Raw genomic sequence first — 17,673 nt, 5'->3', positions numbered from 1 at the left:
CACCATAATCTTGGTAAATACTCTGGAGGCTGTGGCTAACCCAAAGGGTAAGGCCTGGAACTGAAAATATTGCTGGAGGATGGCGAACCTAAGGTAACACTGATGAGACAATGCTATAGGAACATGCAGGTAAGCATCCTGTATATCCAGTGATACCATGTAATCCCCTGGTTCCATGGCCAAAACTATGGAGCGTAAAGTCTCCATGTGGAACCGTGGTACCCAAATGTAATTGTTTAACATTTTGAAATTGAGGCTTCTGAACCAAAAACAGGTTGGAGTAAAAACCCTGTCTCCGTTGTGCAGGGGGTACTGAAATCATTACTCCTGACTGAAGCAATTTCTATACTGCTTCTTGCAGGGCTCTGGCCTTCGCCTCTATTCAAGACGGACTGGTGCAGAAGAACCCTCGAGGAGGCTGCTTCTTGAAAGGGAAAACATAACCCAGAGATACCGCTTCTTGCACCCAAGCATCTGTTGTCGACTGCTGCCAAATGTGTGCAAACTGAAGAAGTCGGCCCCTACCCTGGAGTCCCCCAGGTGGAGGCCCGCACCATCAGGCTGATCTTCTGGTTTGGAAGCTGGCCCTCTGGTGGCCCATCGCTTCTTTGCCTTACCTAACTTATTGTATTGGGGCTGCTTAGAATCACTTTTTCCTTTTGTTTTTCCTTGCGACCGAAATGGACGAAAAACCGAACCTTTAGGCCTGGGGTTATAATTGGCAGGAAACTTGACCTTCTTGGATTCTGCTTCTGACTCCAGAATATCTGTCAATTCCTTACCAAACAGAATATTCCCAACAAAAGGCAAAGATTCCAGAACCTTCTTAGATTCTGAATCAGCTTTCCATGTACGTAGCCAAATTGCTCTGCGAGCAGCTACAGTTAAGGCTGACTCTTTGGAAGCAATAGTACCCACATCTATTGCCGCTTCTTCTAAGAATACCGCAGCCTGCTTCATGTGAGCTATATGGGATTCCTACTCCCTAGTAGGTGCTGAAAGCCCGTCTTCCAGTACCTCAGCCCATTCAGCTACCGCCTTTGCCATCCAAGTTGAAGCCATAGCTGGCCTTATGACTGCCTCTGACAGAGAAAATATGGTTTTCAAAAACTCATCCACTCTTCTGTCTGTGACATCATTTAATGATGTTGACAGTAAAGGCAATATAGATTTTCGCATTTTCGCAATCGAATGACATGCGTATCTACCTTAGGAGGCACTTTTCTTTTTAATCAGTCCCCAGTTGGAAAAGGGTAATAGAAATCCCATTTTTTTGGAATTCTATATTTTTTATTGGGTGTAGCCCAAGCTTCCTCCATGATTTCCGTCAGCTGATCTGACCCTGGAAACTCGACCCTAACTGTTTTGGGACGTTTAAACACAGGTGCCTTAGTTTTTAACACCGGCTCTGCTGAATCCTCTAAAGACAGAATAGCCTTCATTGCTCCAATTAATTCAGCTATATCCTCTGAGCTGATACCTTCTACCTGTTCTTCATATGCTGAAGCAGAGTATATAGAGCTATCATCATCTGATGTATCATCCTGTGTAGCCTGTGCATTTGATGATATATTTACACTCGGTTTATCAGCTTGTTTCCTTGGAGAAGCTGTTGGGGATATACCGTAAGAAGGGAGCTGCATATATGGGTTAATAGTGTACCCTACTCCTGGTATTGAAGCTGTAGGGATTACCCAGCTATACTGGACAAGGTCTGTGCAAACATAGCCCAAGGTGGATCTACCTGCCGTTGAACAGGGATCTGCCTTGCAATCTACTGAAACGCAAAACAATTTGTACATAAACCATCATGTGCCAGATCCTGAGAGGATAATCCCACTTTGCAGGTCAAACATGTTATGAGTGTTGGTGTTACTGTTAAGGTAACCTCGTCACCCTTGCCGCTCTTAGACATGATAATCAGCTTTTCACAGTGTACAGCACAATTTGTGATTGTAATCACTTTACTATATTAAAGTGATATCAATCTGACCCCCATGCACCAGCATTGAGGCTCAGAAGAAACCACTGACAAACATATATAAAGTCAGCAATCATACTAGCAGTCAGCCACATCTCCTATATAATAGCCCAGATCTGTGACTTTGTGACTCATTTGCTAACGCTGGGCGGAGTCACAACACTGGGCGGAGTTAGTCAAATGAGTCACAGATCTGGGCAAATCTATAGGAGACTAGGAGCAGAAGCAGATGGTATGGGCATGGCACAGGCAGGGGTGCAAACCTCCCAGCTTTCTTCAGGCAGAAGGAGGGACACATGCGCGGCAAAAAGGGGGCGTGGCCAACTCAAAGGGGGCGTGGATTCACGGGAGGGCCCCCATTTTCATCTGTGAGGGGGCATGCTCAGCGCTCTGTGAGCTGCTGGCATGCCCCCAGGGGCGGATTATGAGTCCGGGGGGCCCAGGGCACTTGAGACAGGGGAGCCCTATCTAATTGCTGTGCCTGCTGTGGGTTGGGGGCGTGGCCTAATTGCGCCTTGGTGACCACGCCCCCTTATGCAAATTCCGGGATATTTTTTTTAAATGCTATTTTGGCCCCTCAGCTAGGGCTAAATCCAGAGGAGGTGGTCGCTCCCCCCTACACACCTGCACAGGCAGAAGAAAGCAGGGAGACTGCTGCCTCCCTGCAACACCACAGACCTGCCAACACGCAGCAGCGTGTGCTGACTGTAGCACAATGCTGCCGCTGTTGCTGGCAGGACGGGGGATCTTCTGAGCTGGGACAGAGCTACTCCAGCCGGGGGGCCCCCTAAAACTGTGGGGCCCACGGTACGTACCCCCTGCCCCCTCCCCCCTTAATCCGGCTCTGCTGCCGGAACCCCCCCTTAATCCGTACCCCCTGATGCCCCCTCTCCCTCTGTCTCCACTAAATAGACGCTGTGTGCATGCGCACAGCGTCTATTATTCATCACTGCTCTGATAAGCAGAACAGCGAGTACAGGAGCTTTCCAACGGCCCCCCACCCCCACCGCGGGACACTGCGACCCGCGGGTGGGACAGACCTCAAAAAATGGGACTGTCCCACGAAAATTTGGACAGTTGGGAGGTATAGGGGTGTGTGAGGGGGTATGCCGTACAGACAGACGGGCACCGGCTCACTGTGTGCTTGACCCCCCACACTTTAGCCAGCGAGTAGCGCTGCAGAAGTCCGAGCTGCTTGCAGGCTCCGACCCCCTCCTCCCTCCAGCCGCAGTGTCTCCTGGGAGCTAACCAGTCACTGCCAGTCTCCCCTTACCATAGTGCCCGGCAGCCGCGAGGTCCGCGCCGCGTGCATGCTATGACCCCCTCCTCCCTCCAGCCGCAGCGTCTCCTGGGGGCTAACCAGTCACTCCCAGTCTCCCCTTACCACAGTGCCCGGCAGCCGCGAGGTCCGCGCCGCGTGCATGCTATGACCCCCTCCTCCCTCCAGCCACAGCATCTCCTGGGGGCTAACCAGTCACTCCCAGTCTCCCCTTACCACAGTGCCCGGCAGCCGCGAGGTCCACACCGCGTGCATGCTATGACCCCCTCCTCCCTCCAGCCGCAGCGTCTCCTGGGGGCTAAACAGCCACTCCCAGTCTCCCCTTTCCACAGTGCCCGGCAGCTGCGCGAGGTCTGCAGTGTGTGACTGAGGAGGGGGGGAGGGATGCTGACGGGCAGAGGAAGCAGGACTCCAGCCTGAGAGAGTCAGCCATGCCAAGTCTCCACCAGCAGCAGATCCCAACAGGTTGGAGTGGAACAGCAGCAGCCAGCAGCAGTGACTCCGGTAAGACACATCTGTCTGTCACCACTGTTTTGTCCCTAATACCAATCTCTCCCGTGCCCTGTGTTCTGCCATGTCCCTGTTACCCCTGGCCTTGCCCTGTCACCCTTATCCTGGCCCTTTCACCCTTATGCTGGCCCTGTTACCCCTATCCTGGCCCTGTCACCCCTGTGCTTGACCTGTCAACCCTATACTGGCCCTGTCACCCCTGTCCTGGTCCTGCCGCCCCTACCCTGGCCCTGTCATTTCTGTCCTGGCCCCGTCCCCCCTGTCCAGGCCCCGTCACCCCTGTCCTTGCCCCGTCACCCCTGTCCTGGCCCGTCACCCCTGTCCTGGCTCCGTCACCCCTGTCCTGGCTCCGTCACCCCTGTTCTGACCCTGTCACCCCTGTCCTGGCTCCGTCACCCCTGTTCTGACCCCATCACCCCTGTCATGGCCCTGTTACTGCATACCCTCCAACTACCTTTTTGGCAGGTACAGTACCCGCAGTGCCTCCAGACCCCTCCCCAATGCACCACACCTCCGCACCTTCCCCTCCACCGCATGCGGTACTCCACCCCTCCCCCACACGCTGTGCCTCCAGACCCCCTCCACCACCCACAGCACCTCCAGACCTCCTCCACCATCCACCCCCCATATATGTCTCCCCCCACACCTGCCCCCCTCCACCCGCAGCATCTGCAGACACCCTCCTCCATTCGCGGTCCCCCCCCTCACCCACCCCTCCCCCACCCATGGCACCCCCGCACCTGCCCCTCCACCACCTGCAGCGCCTCCGGACCCCCTTCCCCATCCGCCGAACCACCCGTACCAGCCCCTCCCTTACCCACGGTGCCCCCGGACCCCCTACCCCACCCCCGGCACCCCCGCCCCTTCCCATCCCACAGCACCTACAGAACCCTTCACCCAACCGCAACATCCCCGCACCTGCCCCTCTCCCACCCGTGGCACCCCTGCCCCTCCCCCACCTACAGTGCCTCCGGACCCCTCCCCATCTGCATCCCCCACTCCTCTGCCCCTCCCCCACCCACAGCACCTCCCGACCCTTCACCCACGCCCCCCCCCGCTTCTGCCCCCCCTCCACCCGCAGCATCTACAGACACCATCCTCCATCCAGTCCCCCCCCACATCTGCTACATTCTGTACATCGTGCCCAGCACGTTCACGCCGTCGCAAGGGGCTGCGCCTCCTTCACAATCGCACGCCCTTTCATTGTGCAATATTTAACCACTAACAAAGGAATGCAGGTAAAACTCCATATAATACAAATATTGAACCCCAGAAAGGCATGCAAGGGTTAAGGGGGCGTAGCCCCTTGCGACGGTGTGAAGAGTGCCCGTAGGGCGTGATGAAGCACCTAGTGTTATATATTAGTCATATAAGCATATTATCAACTACAAACACATTTCAAAGTATGTAGGACTACATATTACTGAATTCTGTTTTATACAGATCTTAACGTATTCAGACGCATTGCGAAGAAAACCACAGTAATGTACACAGACTCATATGCAATAGGCACTAAACTTAACTATTCATACTGGACAAAAAGTAGATAGAAATTTAGTGCTATATAACCCGTACTCAGTAGAGTGGGATACAGGGAGACTCACCCCACTTCCAAGATCGATCAATACGTTAGCGAACGCTGAGTGGATCCAGATGCTACTAGTGTACACTGCCGCACCGGTCATACAGACGCCTGTACTGCGACCGGGTCTCCTTGCGGTAGAGCTTAGTGTACACAGATGCAGCGGCTACACACCGACCGAGACCCCTCGTGGTAGCGTCTGAGACGGAAGTGAGGCAATCAGTTAATGGCGCGAGACCGACGGAAACTGGTCATGAACTGGGGGGAGGGGTGACCAGGAGAGTGTCTGACTCCCCACCGCTGACATCAACCCTAGGGATCGCAGCCTCATACTATTCCTGGTGCCTTATGATCCCTAAGGCCTAGCACTGGAGCACCCATGGTGGCGGCGCGCCGGATACTGTTTGGTAGTCTCCTCCCAATACAGTGCGGCTGTGTCCGTTATTCCCCTTCTAAGTAGAAACGATGCCTTACCTTCTCCCCGTGCTCCGGCCACAGCCTGGTAAAGTCTGCTGGACCTGCTAGTATATCCGACACAGACGCCCGTCGAGACAGCACTTGTATAGTGGGTGAGCGTTGTTGCGACCCAGCTGAGAGTTGTTGGAGCGACTCTTTCCAATATGCATGTAAGACGGTTAGGAAAGATCACTCAGAAGTAGTAAGACTATAAAAATAAAATAAGAAAACTTAGGGCTGCCAAAAACAGCAGCCCTTTCATTTTATCTGACCACCATCAGTATAATTTTGTATCCTCACGGGCCTCAGGCATAGTGACTCCCTCCACTTTGATCGCCAAAGGTTACTATTCCCAGTAGATGTTCACATGGATAGTAACTAAAGCAGATCCTACATTTGGGACATAACAACAACAAAAAGTGTTAACCATTTGTGTGTTGACCATTTTCATGTCAACATTGTGAACCTGTCAACTTTTATTTACCTGTCGACCTTTTATCTGTCAACCTTTTGTACCTGTCTACCTAATGCATGTTGACAATATGGTCGATCTAGTGACTGTCATCCTACACATTGTCGATCTATCATCCGGATACCATATATATATATGGGAGCCGGGGCTCTGTCATGCTGAGTGTGTGTGAGTGGTTGTGTGTGTAGCATTAACCTTTCATACATATAGATGCTGTATATCTGTAATGGGCAAGCTATAATAATGTTGCACTATATACACCAGAACTGGCACGTGTAAACTCACCAGTCCCCGTACAGCTCCCGCCTGGGGTACAGGAGGCCAGTAGCCCCCAGAAACTGTCCGGAAGAGTCTGGGCATGGCCTGTGTAGGGTGTGGGAGGGGTGAGCACAGGACCCCCCCCCCCCTCCGCCGGCTCGCAGTATATATAAAGCAGCTGAGCCGATTATCTGACTCCTCACATGCATCATCTGCAGCCACAACATCGACCCCTTCTCCTCCTGGTCATCGCACTCACCCGATACTGGGTCTCACCCCTCCTGCCGGACTGATTTACCTTCTCCCCCTGCCGGTAAGTGGCCACACGTGTCCACGGTGCCAAACGATCGCAGCCCTGCTATGCTAAAATACAGTCCCCCATAGGCGGAGATTATTTGATCGCACCAGCAGCAAAAAGTTGCTTGGTGCGATCAACTCGGAATGAGGGCCTATATCTGCAAAATTTTTCATATTGGAAGGACAAATTGTGAAGAGCGTTCAGAGTATGCAGGATTGCACGCTCTCATGGGTCGCATATGAGATCGTCTGGTTGGCCGCAATGCACAGTCAGACGATATCGTATATGACTGTGCAGGGTAATGGAGGTAACAAGGTACCGTTCCATTGTTCATTCCATCGCATACTGTGTAAGGGCAATCTTGCATGGTCCAGGATGAAAGGAATTCATCCCAACCTTTGTCTAGATTGCCGGTCTCTCTAGTGCAGGGCTGGCCAAACCAGTCCTCGAGATCTACCAACAGGTCATGTTTTCCAGGCCTCCTGGAGATCTCTAGGCTTGTCAGTTAGGAATGAATGCAGCACATCTTAATTGGTAATGACTACACCTGTGTAATAGCTAGGTGGTCTGGAAAATGTGAACTGTTGGTAGATCTTGAGGACTGGTTTGGCCAGCCCTGCTCTAGTGTGTACCCGGCCTAAAGATGGCCTATTTCACTTGCACTGAGACCTCCTTTGACTGTATGTTGTAGATTCACAGCAACAACTTTTAAATTCAAATGCCACACTTGGAAACAACTCCAGACCTTTCGCCTGATTGATGTGTGAAAGTGATACAATATGCAATGTGCAAGGGAAACTAAGAGGTTACGTGTGTATTTTACTAACACATAAATATAAAATAATTTTTTTTTAGAATTTCTAGTTTAGATAACCAATTGTTTAAATTCCCAAAAATGAAAATAAAAACACAGTTAATCCTCTAATACTAGTGCTAAAAAGATTTGCAGTTTCTTCAGTGTACACTAATATTGTAATGAAACAAAAAGCAATCAGCTAAACTGCTGTACAGTATTTCCTGATAGGTATGTCATTTGCTAACTGCTAATGCCACTGACATCTTGCTGCAGGAAAAATCTAATCAGAAAGGAGATTCCTGGTATATCCTCAAAGACACGCTGTGGGCGTGTAGACAAACCATAGAAGAATACAAGGGAATGGATACTTCTGTTGTGCATTTAAAGTGTCTAAAGCAGGGGTTAGGGAACTTTTTTACCTTTTACCCCAAAATATATTTAGACACGCCGACGTTACCCTCATGATTTGAAAGGAAGGAAACCATATATTATTGTGCCTATATACTAGCTATCACTGCTTATATAGCATTTCTGAGATACTGTATATATATATATAATATATATAATATATAATATAAATATATAATAATTATTATTATTATTTTTCCACCAATTATTTTTTGGAAATGAATGGGTTAATTAACACTTTCTCCCCAAAACACCAGAATGAATGTAAGAAATATGGATGAGGGGGGAAGGGAAAGGGGGGGGGGGGACGACTTTTAGGAGACAGTTGGTCACATCCTCTACTCAGTAATGTCAGTGGGAATCTCCCACTGTTATGTGGGCCACTGTCTGATCCTGCAGAACTCCGTCAGCGGTCAGCCACGGAACACTTCAAGTTCTGTGAGTGGGTTGGCGGCCCGCGGGCGGACAGGACAGCGCAGGACGGGCGGGCATGAGGGAGCGCGGTGTGACGTCAGCACGTCACAGCGCGGCCAGGAACACAGCACAGGGCGGCCAGGAGCACAGCGCAGGGCAGGCAGGAGGGAGCGCGATGTAACGTCAGCACGTCATATCGCGAGCCAGCTGGTGCTGGACAGGGCTGTGTCTCGGCAGCGCGACCATCCATTACCCCCAGGAATTTCATTTTTACCCGATTTGGGGTAATTTACCCCTGTTCCCTGGCCACTGGTCTAAAGCACGGTACTGTGTTACTCCTTCAGTTCTGCATGCTCATTGCACGATATCTATACAATAGATGCACTAATGTATTCAGGAATATTACATGGTACGTATATCTATTTATGGAAACCCACGCAAGTACAGGGCGAATACACGCAAGTATGGGTCTTGGTGAGAACTGAACCTCAAGACCTCAGTTCTGTGAGGAAGCCATCACAATGACTGCCTCCTATATCTGACTTTCTATGTATTAGAGATAATACGTATCAAGCTGCATCACTAATTTGTGCAAATCATGAGGAGCAAACTGACTTTTTTTCTAACTTTTTTACAAAGTTGTGAAGTTTTGATGATATACTGTACTGTATAGGAATTTCACTCAATTTAATATCAAGGAATAAAGGGCGGTGATAAGGGGATAATTCAGTCTACTCTTCAGTGTCTTCATTCTGTTAACCCCTCTAATATCTACCCAGTACCTACCCACCCTAGGCTATACATTCATACACCAGTCCTAATGTAAGGTGTACATATCCCTGTGCTATATTAGAACGTCCATCAGTTATCCAGTAAAACCCGCAGATAAGCCCCTGCAGCCACCGGCGTGTGACCACAGCCAGGTATCCGCCTGTCGGTGTACAGATGCCCGCATGGACGCTGTGTGACCCAGCAGTAAAAATACCCTCGGGTGTAGTAATAATACATGCAGCTGGGGGCTAATAAGCTAGCAATCATTAGATAAAAGCAGCTGTGTTGGGTCGGATGCTATCGCTTCCTGCAGACAGGTACGCCCCCTCCTCCTTTCCCCCGCCAGCATTGGCTTCTGTTCGTCATTCCCTCGTCATGGCCCTTCCCTCAGCCTCCTGCATCTCTCGGCAGATAAATAGGAATGTCCTCAGCCAGAGACTCTACAATAACCCCTGAGCTCAGCCCTCGCACCACTGTCACCCTGTGCGGCAGCCGGGACCTCACACTGCATCACTGCACAGCCGTGATTCCATTCTAGGAGACCCCACTTACTGCTCAGCCATGTCTTCTCATCTGTCACTGCTTCTTGTGTGGACCACTGTGCTTCTTTCCCTAGGTAAGGACATGCCTCTGTCACTGTCTCCCGTCTGCTAAACCCCAGAACTGCTGCCTGCCGGAGTGTCTTCATTACTGTTATTATTAGCATTATGTTTCATCTATCTCTTAATTGGCAATTGCTTTCATATTAGTAGTAGTAACAACTATTTTAGTTGGTTCTAGATGTTATGCTCACTACTGATGGGAAGTGAGAGGTGACCTGTTGCTGTAGAATTGTCAGTCTGGGTTGATGGTGTCATTTTATTCCTACAATAATGACTTAGCCATATGCATTTATATACTGTAGGACATGTTGTGTTTGAAGAGTTACATCTCATCAGATTGTTATGAACCGTGCTTTAGAGATTGGAGCAATCCCATTACATAAGTTTGTGGCATGTCAGTGCTTGCCCAGGACATGCCATAGGATGGGGAAGTGTCGGAGAATAGGTCAATGGCAAATTTATGAATGAACTGAACCCTGTGGGAGTTTGCTTAAGTTAATATTGACTGTTGTTTGGCAAGTAATATTTATACATGTATAATCAGATACCACTGAAGTTTTAACACTGTGCCTGAGCTATTCCATAACTATCCACGAGTGGGAATAGTCCCTGTTAGTCGGCATGTAAGGGGGCGGGATTCCGGTGTTGGTATTGTGACTGGCGGTCTCCTGACCGCCAGTCACGTAACTACCTCCCCTATGTAAGATACTGTAGTCACTGTTTTTCTTTAGCAAGGCAGCCAGTGGCAGATGTACTTTGAATGATTTCTACACTGCTCTTATATTTAGTATTGCCATTTCCAAATATTGCAGATATCAGCCTCAGCACCTATAACCTTAAAGCGATACCTTTAGACTAGAAGCTCTACAGGGTAATTATGTCCCTTTTGCTGATAGGCACTGGTCATAGCTCGCATTTTTTTTCTTCAATTCTACTTTATTGCAGCCATGTAAGGTGACTACAGTACTTGTGCATTCACTAATTTGGAATTTAAAATGTTACTTTGTATTTATATTTGCAGCATGCAAACACACAGTCCATTGTTCTGATATAAATGCCACTGAAAGTGAAATGAATGTGACAGTCTCTGCTGAAGAACGCATCTCTGCCGTGCAGGAGAAGATACCTGATCTGGGCCATGAAGGAGATAATGAAGATGACGTGACAATCAGGGAATTTATCATAGATGATTCTATACGTGGTAAGTGTGTGACATTTATCTCTAAGATCTGCACAGCACTATTAGCAGAAATGCACTTTGTATAGAGTTGCTCTGCTGTACAATATTTCAGATTTGTTGTTTAGTCATTTGAAAAGCTACATATCTTTCCCAACCAGTTAAACATATCACTAACGTAAAGTAAATGACATATGCAGAAGGCATTCATTGCCTGTACTTACATGTTAAAAGACTACAAATATTTGAAATAATGTAGCGCTTGCTATGCTCTATGTGCACATGTTGCTTAGTGGAGCCTAGGCATTATAGCATTAGCTAAGCATTAGATGTAATTATAACTTGATCAGATCATGGCCAGTTTTACCAAACACACCCAGAGAAAATGTCATTGTACCCTACTGGTCCACTGTAAATGATGAATCCTAATGGCAATAGGGGTCTTCATTCAAACCATTTAAGAACAGGCATTGATTGAATATAGCTTTATGGTCAAATTGGCCAATGAAAACTGTACTGTGTGTAGTCAGCCTAAGGCACATATATATAAAAGAGTTTTGTGACTAAAATGTGAAAGAGAAGGGGAAAAAAACAGAAATACAGACTTTAAGAAGTATATGTGGTGTACAGCTGCCTACACAAAATATGTCTGAACTGAAAACTCTGCGGCAATATCATTTAGTTTCTAGCTATTAAAGGATTGAATTTAATAACAAAGTCTGCCATCCGTTATTTAATTATCCTGAACTGTGTGGGCCTAGAAACACATTGCAGAGGTGTATTGCACTGCCAGGAGTGAATCATGTAACACCAGACTCACTACCTTCGCATCAGCCTCAGGGACTCTGTGTGGCAAACATTTTATTTTTCAAGCTATGTTATATCATTACAGCTGAATACACTAATATTCTTGCTTATTCAGAAGTGTTTAATCAAGGTTGTCAAATGAATACAGTTTTGTGCATTACATGCCTACAACTCAAAACGTGTGTCACTTTTACACGGTCACACCTCTTTGAGTTGGAGGATTAACATCAAATGCTTGTTAATATAGCACTTACAAGCATACTTTACTGTTTCCTGATTCAGAATATACTACAGCCCTGCAAAAACTAGTGCAAAGATTTCTAATTCAAGTGAATCTACCAGACAATCTGGGAGAGTAGACAAGCCTGGAGCAGAAAGTAAAGATGACCCTGACCAAATGGACATACATTCTATAGGTGGGATATAATGCCGCCCCAGTTCAGCGACCGTGCAGGATGCCGGCCGAACTCTGAAGTTTTTTTTAAGGGGCAATCCCTTACAAGGCAAAACCATGCCTTGTAAGTGATTGCTCCTTTAAAAAAGTCTGAGTTCCGCCAGCATCCCGCACGGCCGCCGAACTTGGGCGGCATTACATCCAGCCCTAAAGCTGGGTACACGTTTCAGCGATCTGGGATCGTGGCCAACTCAAGACTGACAGGACAAGATGGCGTTCAGCCATACACGCTGATTGATATAGCGCACAACCGTGTGCTGTATCGTTCATGGCCGCATTCAGCAGCATGACGTCGGCCGACGGGTACTACTATCTGCCATACAGCACAGCAGATGGGATGATCAACATGTCAGCGAGCAGGAGCCGAATTGGACAACGTATCGCCTAGTGCAGTGGTTCCCAAACTATTTTGAATCGCGGCGACCTAGAGTATCAGGATTTATTTCACGGCACCCCTAGGCCAAACGTTTCTTCTTGAGAAATTTAGAAATAAATCTTAAATTAAGTAAATTGTGTTTATATAGGTCATCGTAGGGTTATTTATGTGGTGAGGGACAAGATTTGCTTCTGTTTGTCCACATGTTTTCTGATTGTCAGTCACCAGCACTGGTTTTGCATGTTACATTGACCATAAATAATTTGAATTGGTCCTGGACCACCAATCCAAGGCACCCCTGCAAGTACCCCGAGGCACCCCAGGGTGCCTAGGCACACAGTTTGGTAACCACTGGCCTAGTGTGTACACAGTGTAACAAGTGTGGGAAACACTTAATACATAATGTAAAGGAAAAACAATTGTAGCTGTTGGTATGGAATATTATAAACTTGTAGTTTATATACAAGATTACAAGGTAACTCTTTGATCACTTTACGTGGGCAATAAAATGCCCCAAGTTTACAATAACTAGAACTCTGTAAATTCTAATTCATGAGAACCAATCAAATTTAATGAAGGAGATTAAGATGCAGTGAGTATAGAGATATTTAAATAAGACTGAACGTGCTAGATTACAGTGTTTAAATGTGGATGAAGGGAGAAAACCTTGTGTTGTAAAACCTCACCTCTGTGAGTCACCGCTTGCTAATGAAACATGTCTAACACACAATATCCTATTGACATGACCTCCTCCCAACCCTTCAGGGCTTATGTGTACAGACCTGGAAAAATGACACTTCCGATTGAAAACTATTTAAACTAAGGTGACTACCATAGAGGAGGGTGGTCTGTAAAACGTGATGTAGGGCTGAATAGCATAAGTGAGCTGTGTGGAATGACAGTCATTTGGGAAAAGTCTCTAGCGCAGGTTAGAAAAGAATGTACGTAACTAACATTTTAATAGGTTACTAATTTTTGATGCTACAGATAACGTGTTATAATAGTTAGCACAAAATATGGTGAGTAATTAGCTATAAAAGCTTGACTTTTCCAAATCAATGAACACACATAACAGAATCCAGGGACTAATTCAATTATTACCCACTAGTTTATTAGGTGCTATTGCACAATGATAAAGTCTTGATCAATTGTTCAATAGTCTTTATCATTGTGCAATAGCACCTTATAAACTGGTGGGTAATAATTTAATTATATAATGCAGTTTGTTTAAATACTCTAGTTTTAGAAACTATAGCATTATTGTTACGTAATGTGTAGATTGTTCTTGCCACAGTTATTGAAAATATATTTCACATTAAAAGAGGTGATTTAGGTAAATATCTATTTAAAATAAAGGTTCCCTTGTGTATTTGAGGGCATCAAAAAAAAGAAAATTTACCTGTACTGATTAACATTACATTTTAATTTGTAGCGTCTAAGGAATATAAATGTACAATATACTAATAATGACTTTTTTTTTATTTTTATAACAGTACAACCAGTGATTAAGCCTGAAAAAAGAGAGATAACCGCGACAACAGCAAAGAAAGCACAAAAGAAAAAGGCAGATAAAAAAAAGAAAAATGCACAAAATAAGAGAAAGAAGAAGAAGAATCTTTGCCAAACCACACATGCAAATTTCTGCGTTCATGGAGAATGTAAATACCTGGCAGGCTTGCATGAAGTTGCATGCAAGTAAGTTTCTATACTGCAAAAGCTACACTTTCTAATCAAATGTCTTAATCAGATCGACACACCCAGGACCTCATTATGGTTAGGAGTAGATTCAAGGAGAAGGTGCAGTTTTGCATCCTGGTATAATCATGCTTCTCTGCAGGGGGCAAGGTGGGCATTTCAAATGTACAAACAGATTTAGGCCTAGACTTATCAAAGCTGGGATAGAGATAAAGTAGCAACCACTCACCTCCTAACTGTCATTTTAGCCTCTAACATGGCAGCTAGGAGCTGATTGGCTGGTACTTTATATCTTTCCACATGATCTCTCTCCAAGCTGTGATACATCTGGGTCTTAGAGTTGGTAAAAAATAAATGTTGCCTCACTCCACTATAAATTGCACCCTTTAGCTGGATTGTGTTTAATGCGAAACAAGGCTCTTTGTGTTTACAATGGTGATTCAGAATTGTTAAGCAAAGATAGTATAATACAGACGCTAATAATCTGCTTTAGTGCCTTGACTGAGCCTTTTCAATGTCTACATTCTTAGTGAAACTGCTACCTAACAATATGACTCTAAGGGGTATATTCAATTGTTTGAAAAGTCAGTTGGGAGTCTGTTTTTTCCTATCTAATAGACCGGAAAAAAACAGACACCCAACTGACATTTCAAACATTTGAATTCCCCCCTCTGTGTGCCAAACATGAGACTTCTGTTGCAGGACGGCATTGTGCCTGCTTCTAGGTTGCCTGTTGTAGCCTAGTAAATTACTTTACCTATAAACTTTGTATTACATGGATGACAGAGCTTTTGCAGGGACAATGCTTTTTCTCTTTTGTAAAATCCTGCTTTAGGCAGCCATTGCTAGAGCCTTTTTCATATGTCTACACTAACGTTACTTTGCCGATGCTCACTTACAGTGCTATATGTATTAATAAATAGTTTTTTTCATCTTTCCTCAGATGTCATCAACATTATTTTGGTGAGCGTTGTATAGAACGATCAATGAAATCCGAATCAGGGGCAGAAATTAGCGATATAACAACGACGACTGCATTGGCAGTTGTAGCTGTCCTGCTATCAGTCATCAGCATTGCTGCTATAATCATCATCATCATTGTGCAGTAAGTATAACCATTCCTTATCATTTACGCTTACTCATGAGTCATTGTAGAAATCTAGAACAAGATGTGAGACCTCACCAGTGACAGTCTTCACTACTCTAAGTTTATAGCATTAATAACGGTTATGTTTATGCATCACACGTGTCCAGTTTTAATTCTGAGATGTATACTCACCACATAAAAATATCCTGGACTTATGCCCAGCAGTCATTTATAGCACATGATTTGTCTGTCCTGCGTGTCAAAATAGTGCCATGTGCATTGATGAAATATAGGTCAATGAGGGAAATTTGTGTGAGATCTTTATTTGTATAGTCTGCAAATTCTGATATTTGGTTGTTTTTTTTTATATAGTACACGAAGGAAATACTCCTCTTATGAATGTGAAGCGGAAGAGAAAAAGAAATTAGGACAAGAAAATGGAAGCGAAGATATTGATGTTTGAAGGAAAAAGTGAGTATCTATCTATCTATCTATCTATCTATCTATCTATCTATCTATCTATCTATCTATCTATCTATCACATGGCTTTCAACTTGTCTGGCCACAGGTTACTGCTACCGATATGATGTGTGACTGCTTGTTAGGTTCCTAGATTACAGAAAAACTATAGTTGAGCAAAAAAGTTTTATAGTATATAACATGTTGTATGAAAATGTACGTAGTGTATAATGGGCCCTACACATTAGGCGACACACTGCCGAGCTGCCTGACGGCCGATACGTCAGACGGGTGACCTGGCAGCGGGGGGAGGTGACGGGGGGAGTGAAGTTTCTTCACTCCCCCCCCATCACCCGGCTCCATAGCAGTGCATGCTAATATGGACGAGATTGTCCATATTGGCCTGTGTGCATAAGCGACCCCGCACCCACGATGAACGAGCGTGGAGCCGCGCATCGCTCATCGTTGGTGCCTACACACTGGCTGATATGAAAGAGTTCTCGTTCATTAATGAACGAGAACGTTCATATCGATCACTGTTATCGGCCAGTGTGTAGGGCCCATAAGACATAACTTAGGCCCCCATTTATCAAGCCTTGGAGAGTGATAACTAGTACAGTGATAAAGTACCAACCAATCAGCTACTAACTGCCTGTTACAGGCTGAGTTTGAAAAATGGCGGTTAGGAGCGGATTGGCTGGGACTTTATCTCGGTGCAATTTATCACTCTCCAAGGCTTGATAAATATGGGCCCTAGTTAGGATGATTCTAACAGGAAACATAATAAATAAGTGATAAAACCTATAGAATATTAAACCAATAAAAGTATCCTAGTAGAATATAGTTGTGCTATTATTATGTATTGAGTTGATATTTGAGATATTCTAAATGTAAAAGCTACAACATAATTAGGAACAGAGAGTAAATTGTTGCCCATATATTTTTGCCTGATGGCCCATATATTTTTGCCTGATGGCAGTTGTGATGTTAGCAGTGGGCATACAGCTCATATATATCTATATTTGATTGGATAGGGCAGAAATAATGCTGCATGATTGGTTCTCCAGTCTGACAAGCATCAGATCATGCCAGAAGATCTATATTGTTGCTTCTACTGACTGTAATCTTTACAATAAAGCTAATATGTGCATTTTTTTTCCTTTAGAATGCGCTCAAAACTACAAAAGCACTGCCAAACCTACCACACAGTGAATGTGAAGAGAAACGTCTGTTCTTGAAGATGACCCTGCATATATTTATATAAATAACAAAAATATAATATATTTTTTTATAAAAACAACAAAAAACAAAAATTTATTTTTATTTAATATTTTAATGTATTGAACACGTAAATATTTGTGATAATATCTGTTAATATTTTATTAAACATTTTGTACTTTACCTATGTTTTTGTTTTGTAACTTATTCATTTGATTAGCCTCAATTCACTTGTCTCTTTTACAAGTGTTATTTCAAAGGTATCACAGGAGACAGGTGCTAATCAGATGTTTGTACCCAGTATACGAAATGCGGATATTGAATCAATAAAGAAACTGACTGTGACAATATTCTAGATGTTTCTATGTATTTTAAAGGATTTCCTACAACTTTTCTCCCCCGTAGGGAGACATTAATAGTATTAGCTTGGGATCCGGTCTCTAGGTCGACACTATCTAGGACGACAGGGTTTCTAGGTCGACAGGTCAAAAGTTAGCTTTTCACTTTTTTTTTTTTTGTAACCTTTTCATACTTAACGATCCTCGTGGACTACAATTGGGAATGGTAATCTGT

General features: G+C 45.2%; 1 protein-coding gene across 2 annotated transcripts; it reads left to right on the top strand.

Moving 5' to 3' along the window:
• Positions 1 to 9,542: 9,542 nt before the first annotated feature.
• On the top strand, positions 9,543 to 17,450 carry AREG (amphiregulin). 2 transcript variants are annotated; one of them, XM_063916827.1, is made up of 6 exons: positions 9,543 to 9,841; positions 10,849 to 11,028; positions 14,135 to 14,336; positions 15,280 to 15,441; positions 15,796 to 15,894; positions 17,048 to 17,450. In XM_063916827.1, the coding sequence occupies exons 1-5, from the start codon at positions 9,787 to 9,789 to the stop codon at positions 15,884 to 15,886; spliced, it is 690 nt and encodes a 229-aa protein (XP_063772897.1). In that variant the 5' UTR covers positions 9,543 to 9,786; the 3' UTR covers positions 15,887 to 15,894; positions 17,048 to 17,450. The 2 variants fall into 2 exon arrangements, with proteins under 2 accessions (XP_063772897.1, XP_063772906.1); XM_063916836.1 differs by lacking the exon at positions 9,543 to 9,841 and adding an exon at positions 10,552 to 10,698.
• The last annotated feature ends 223 nt before the right edge of the window (positions 17,451 to 17,673 follow it).

Source organism: Pseudophryne corroboree, chromosome 1 (assembly GCF_028390025.1).
Source record: "Pseudophryne corroboree isolate aPseCor3 chromosome 1, aPseCor3.hap2, whole genome shotgun sequence".
NCBI classification, from domain to species: Eukaryota; Metazoa; Chordata; class Amphibia; order Anura; family Myobatrachidae; genus Pseudophryne; species Pseudophryne corroboree.
This window is presented reverse-complemented; position numbering and strand designations above follow the sequence as displayed.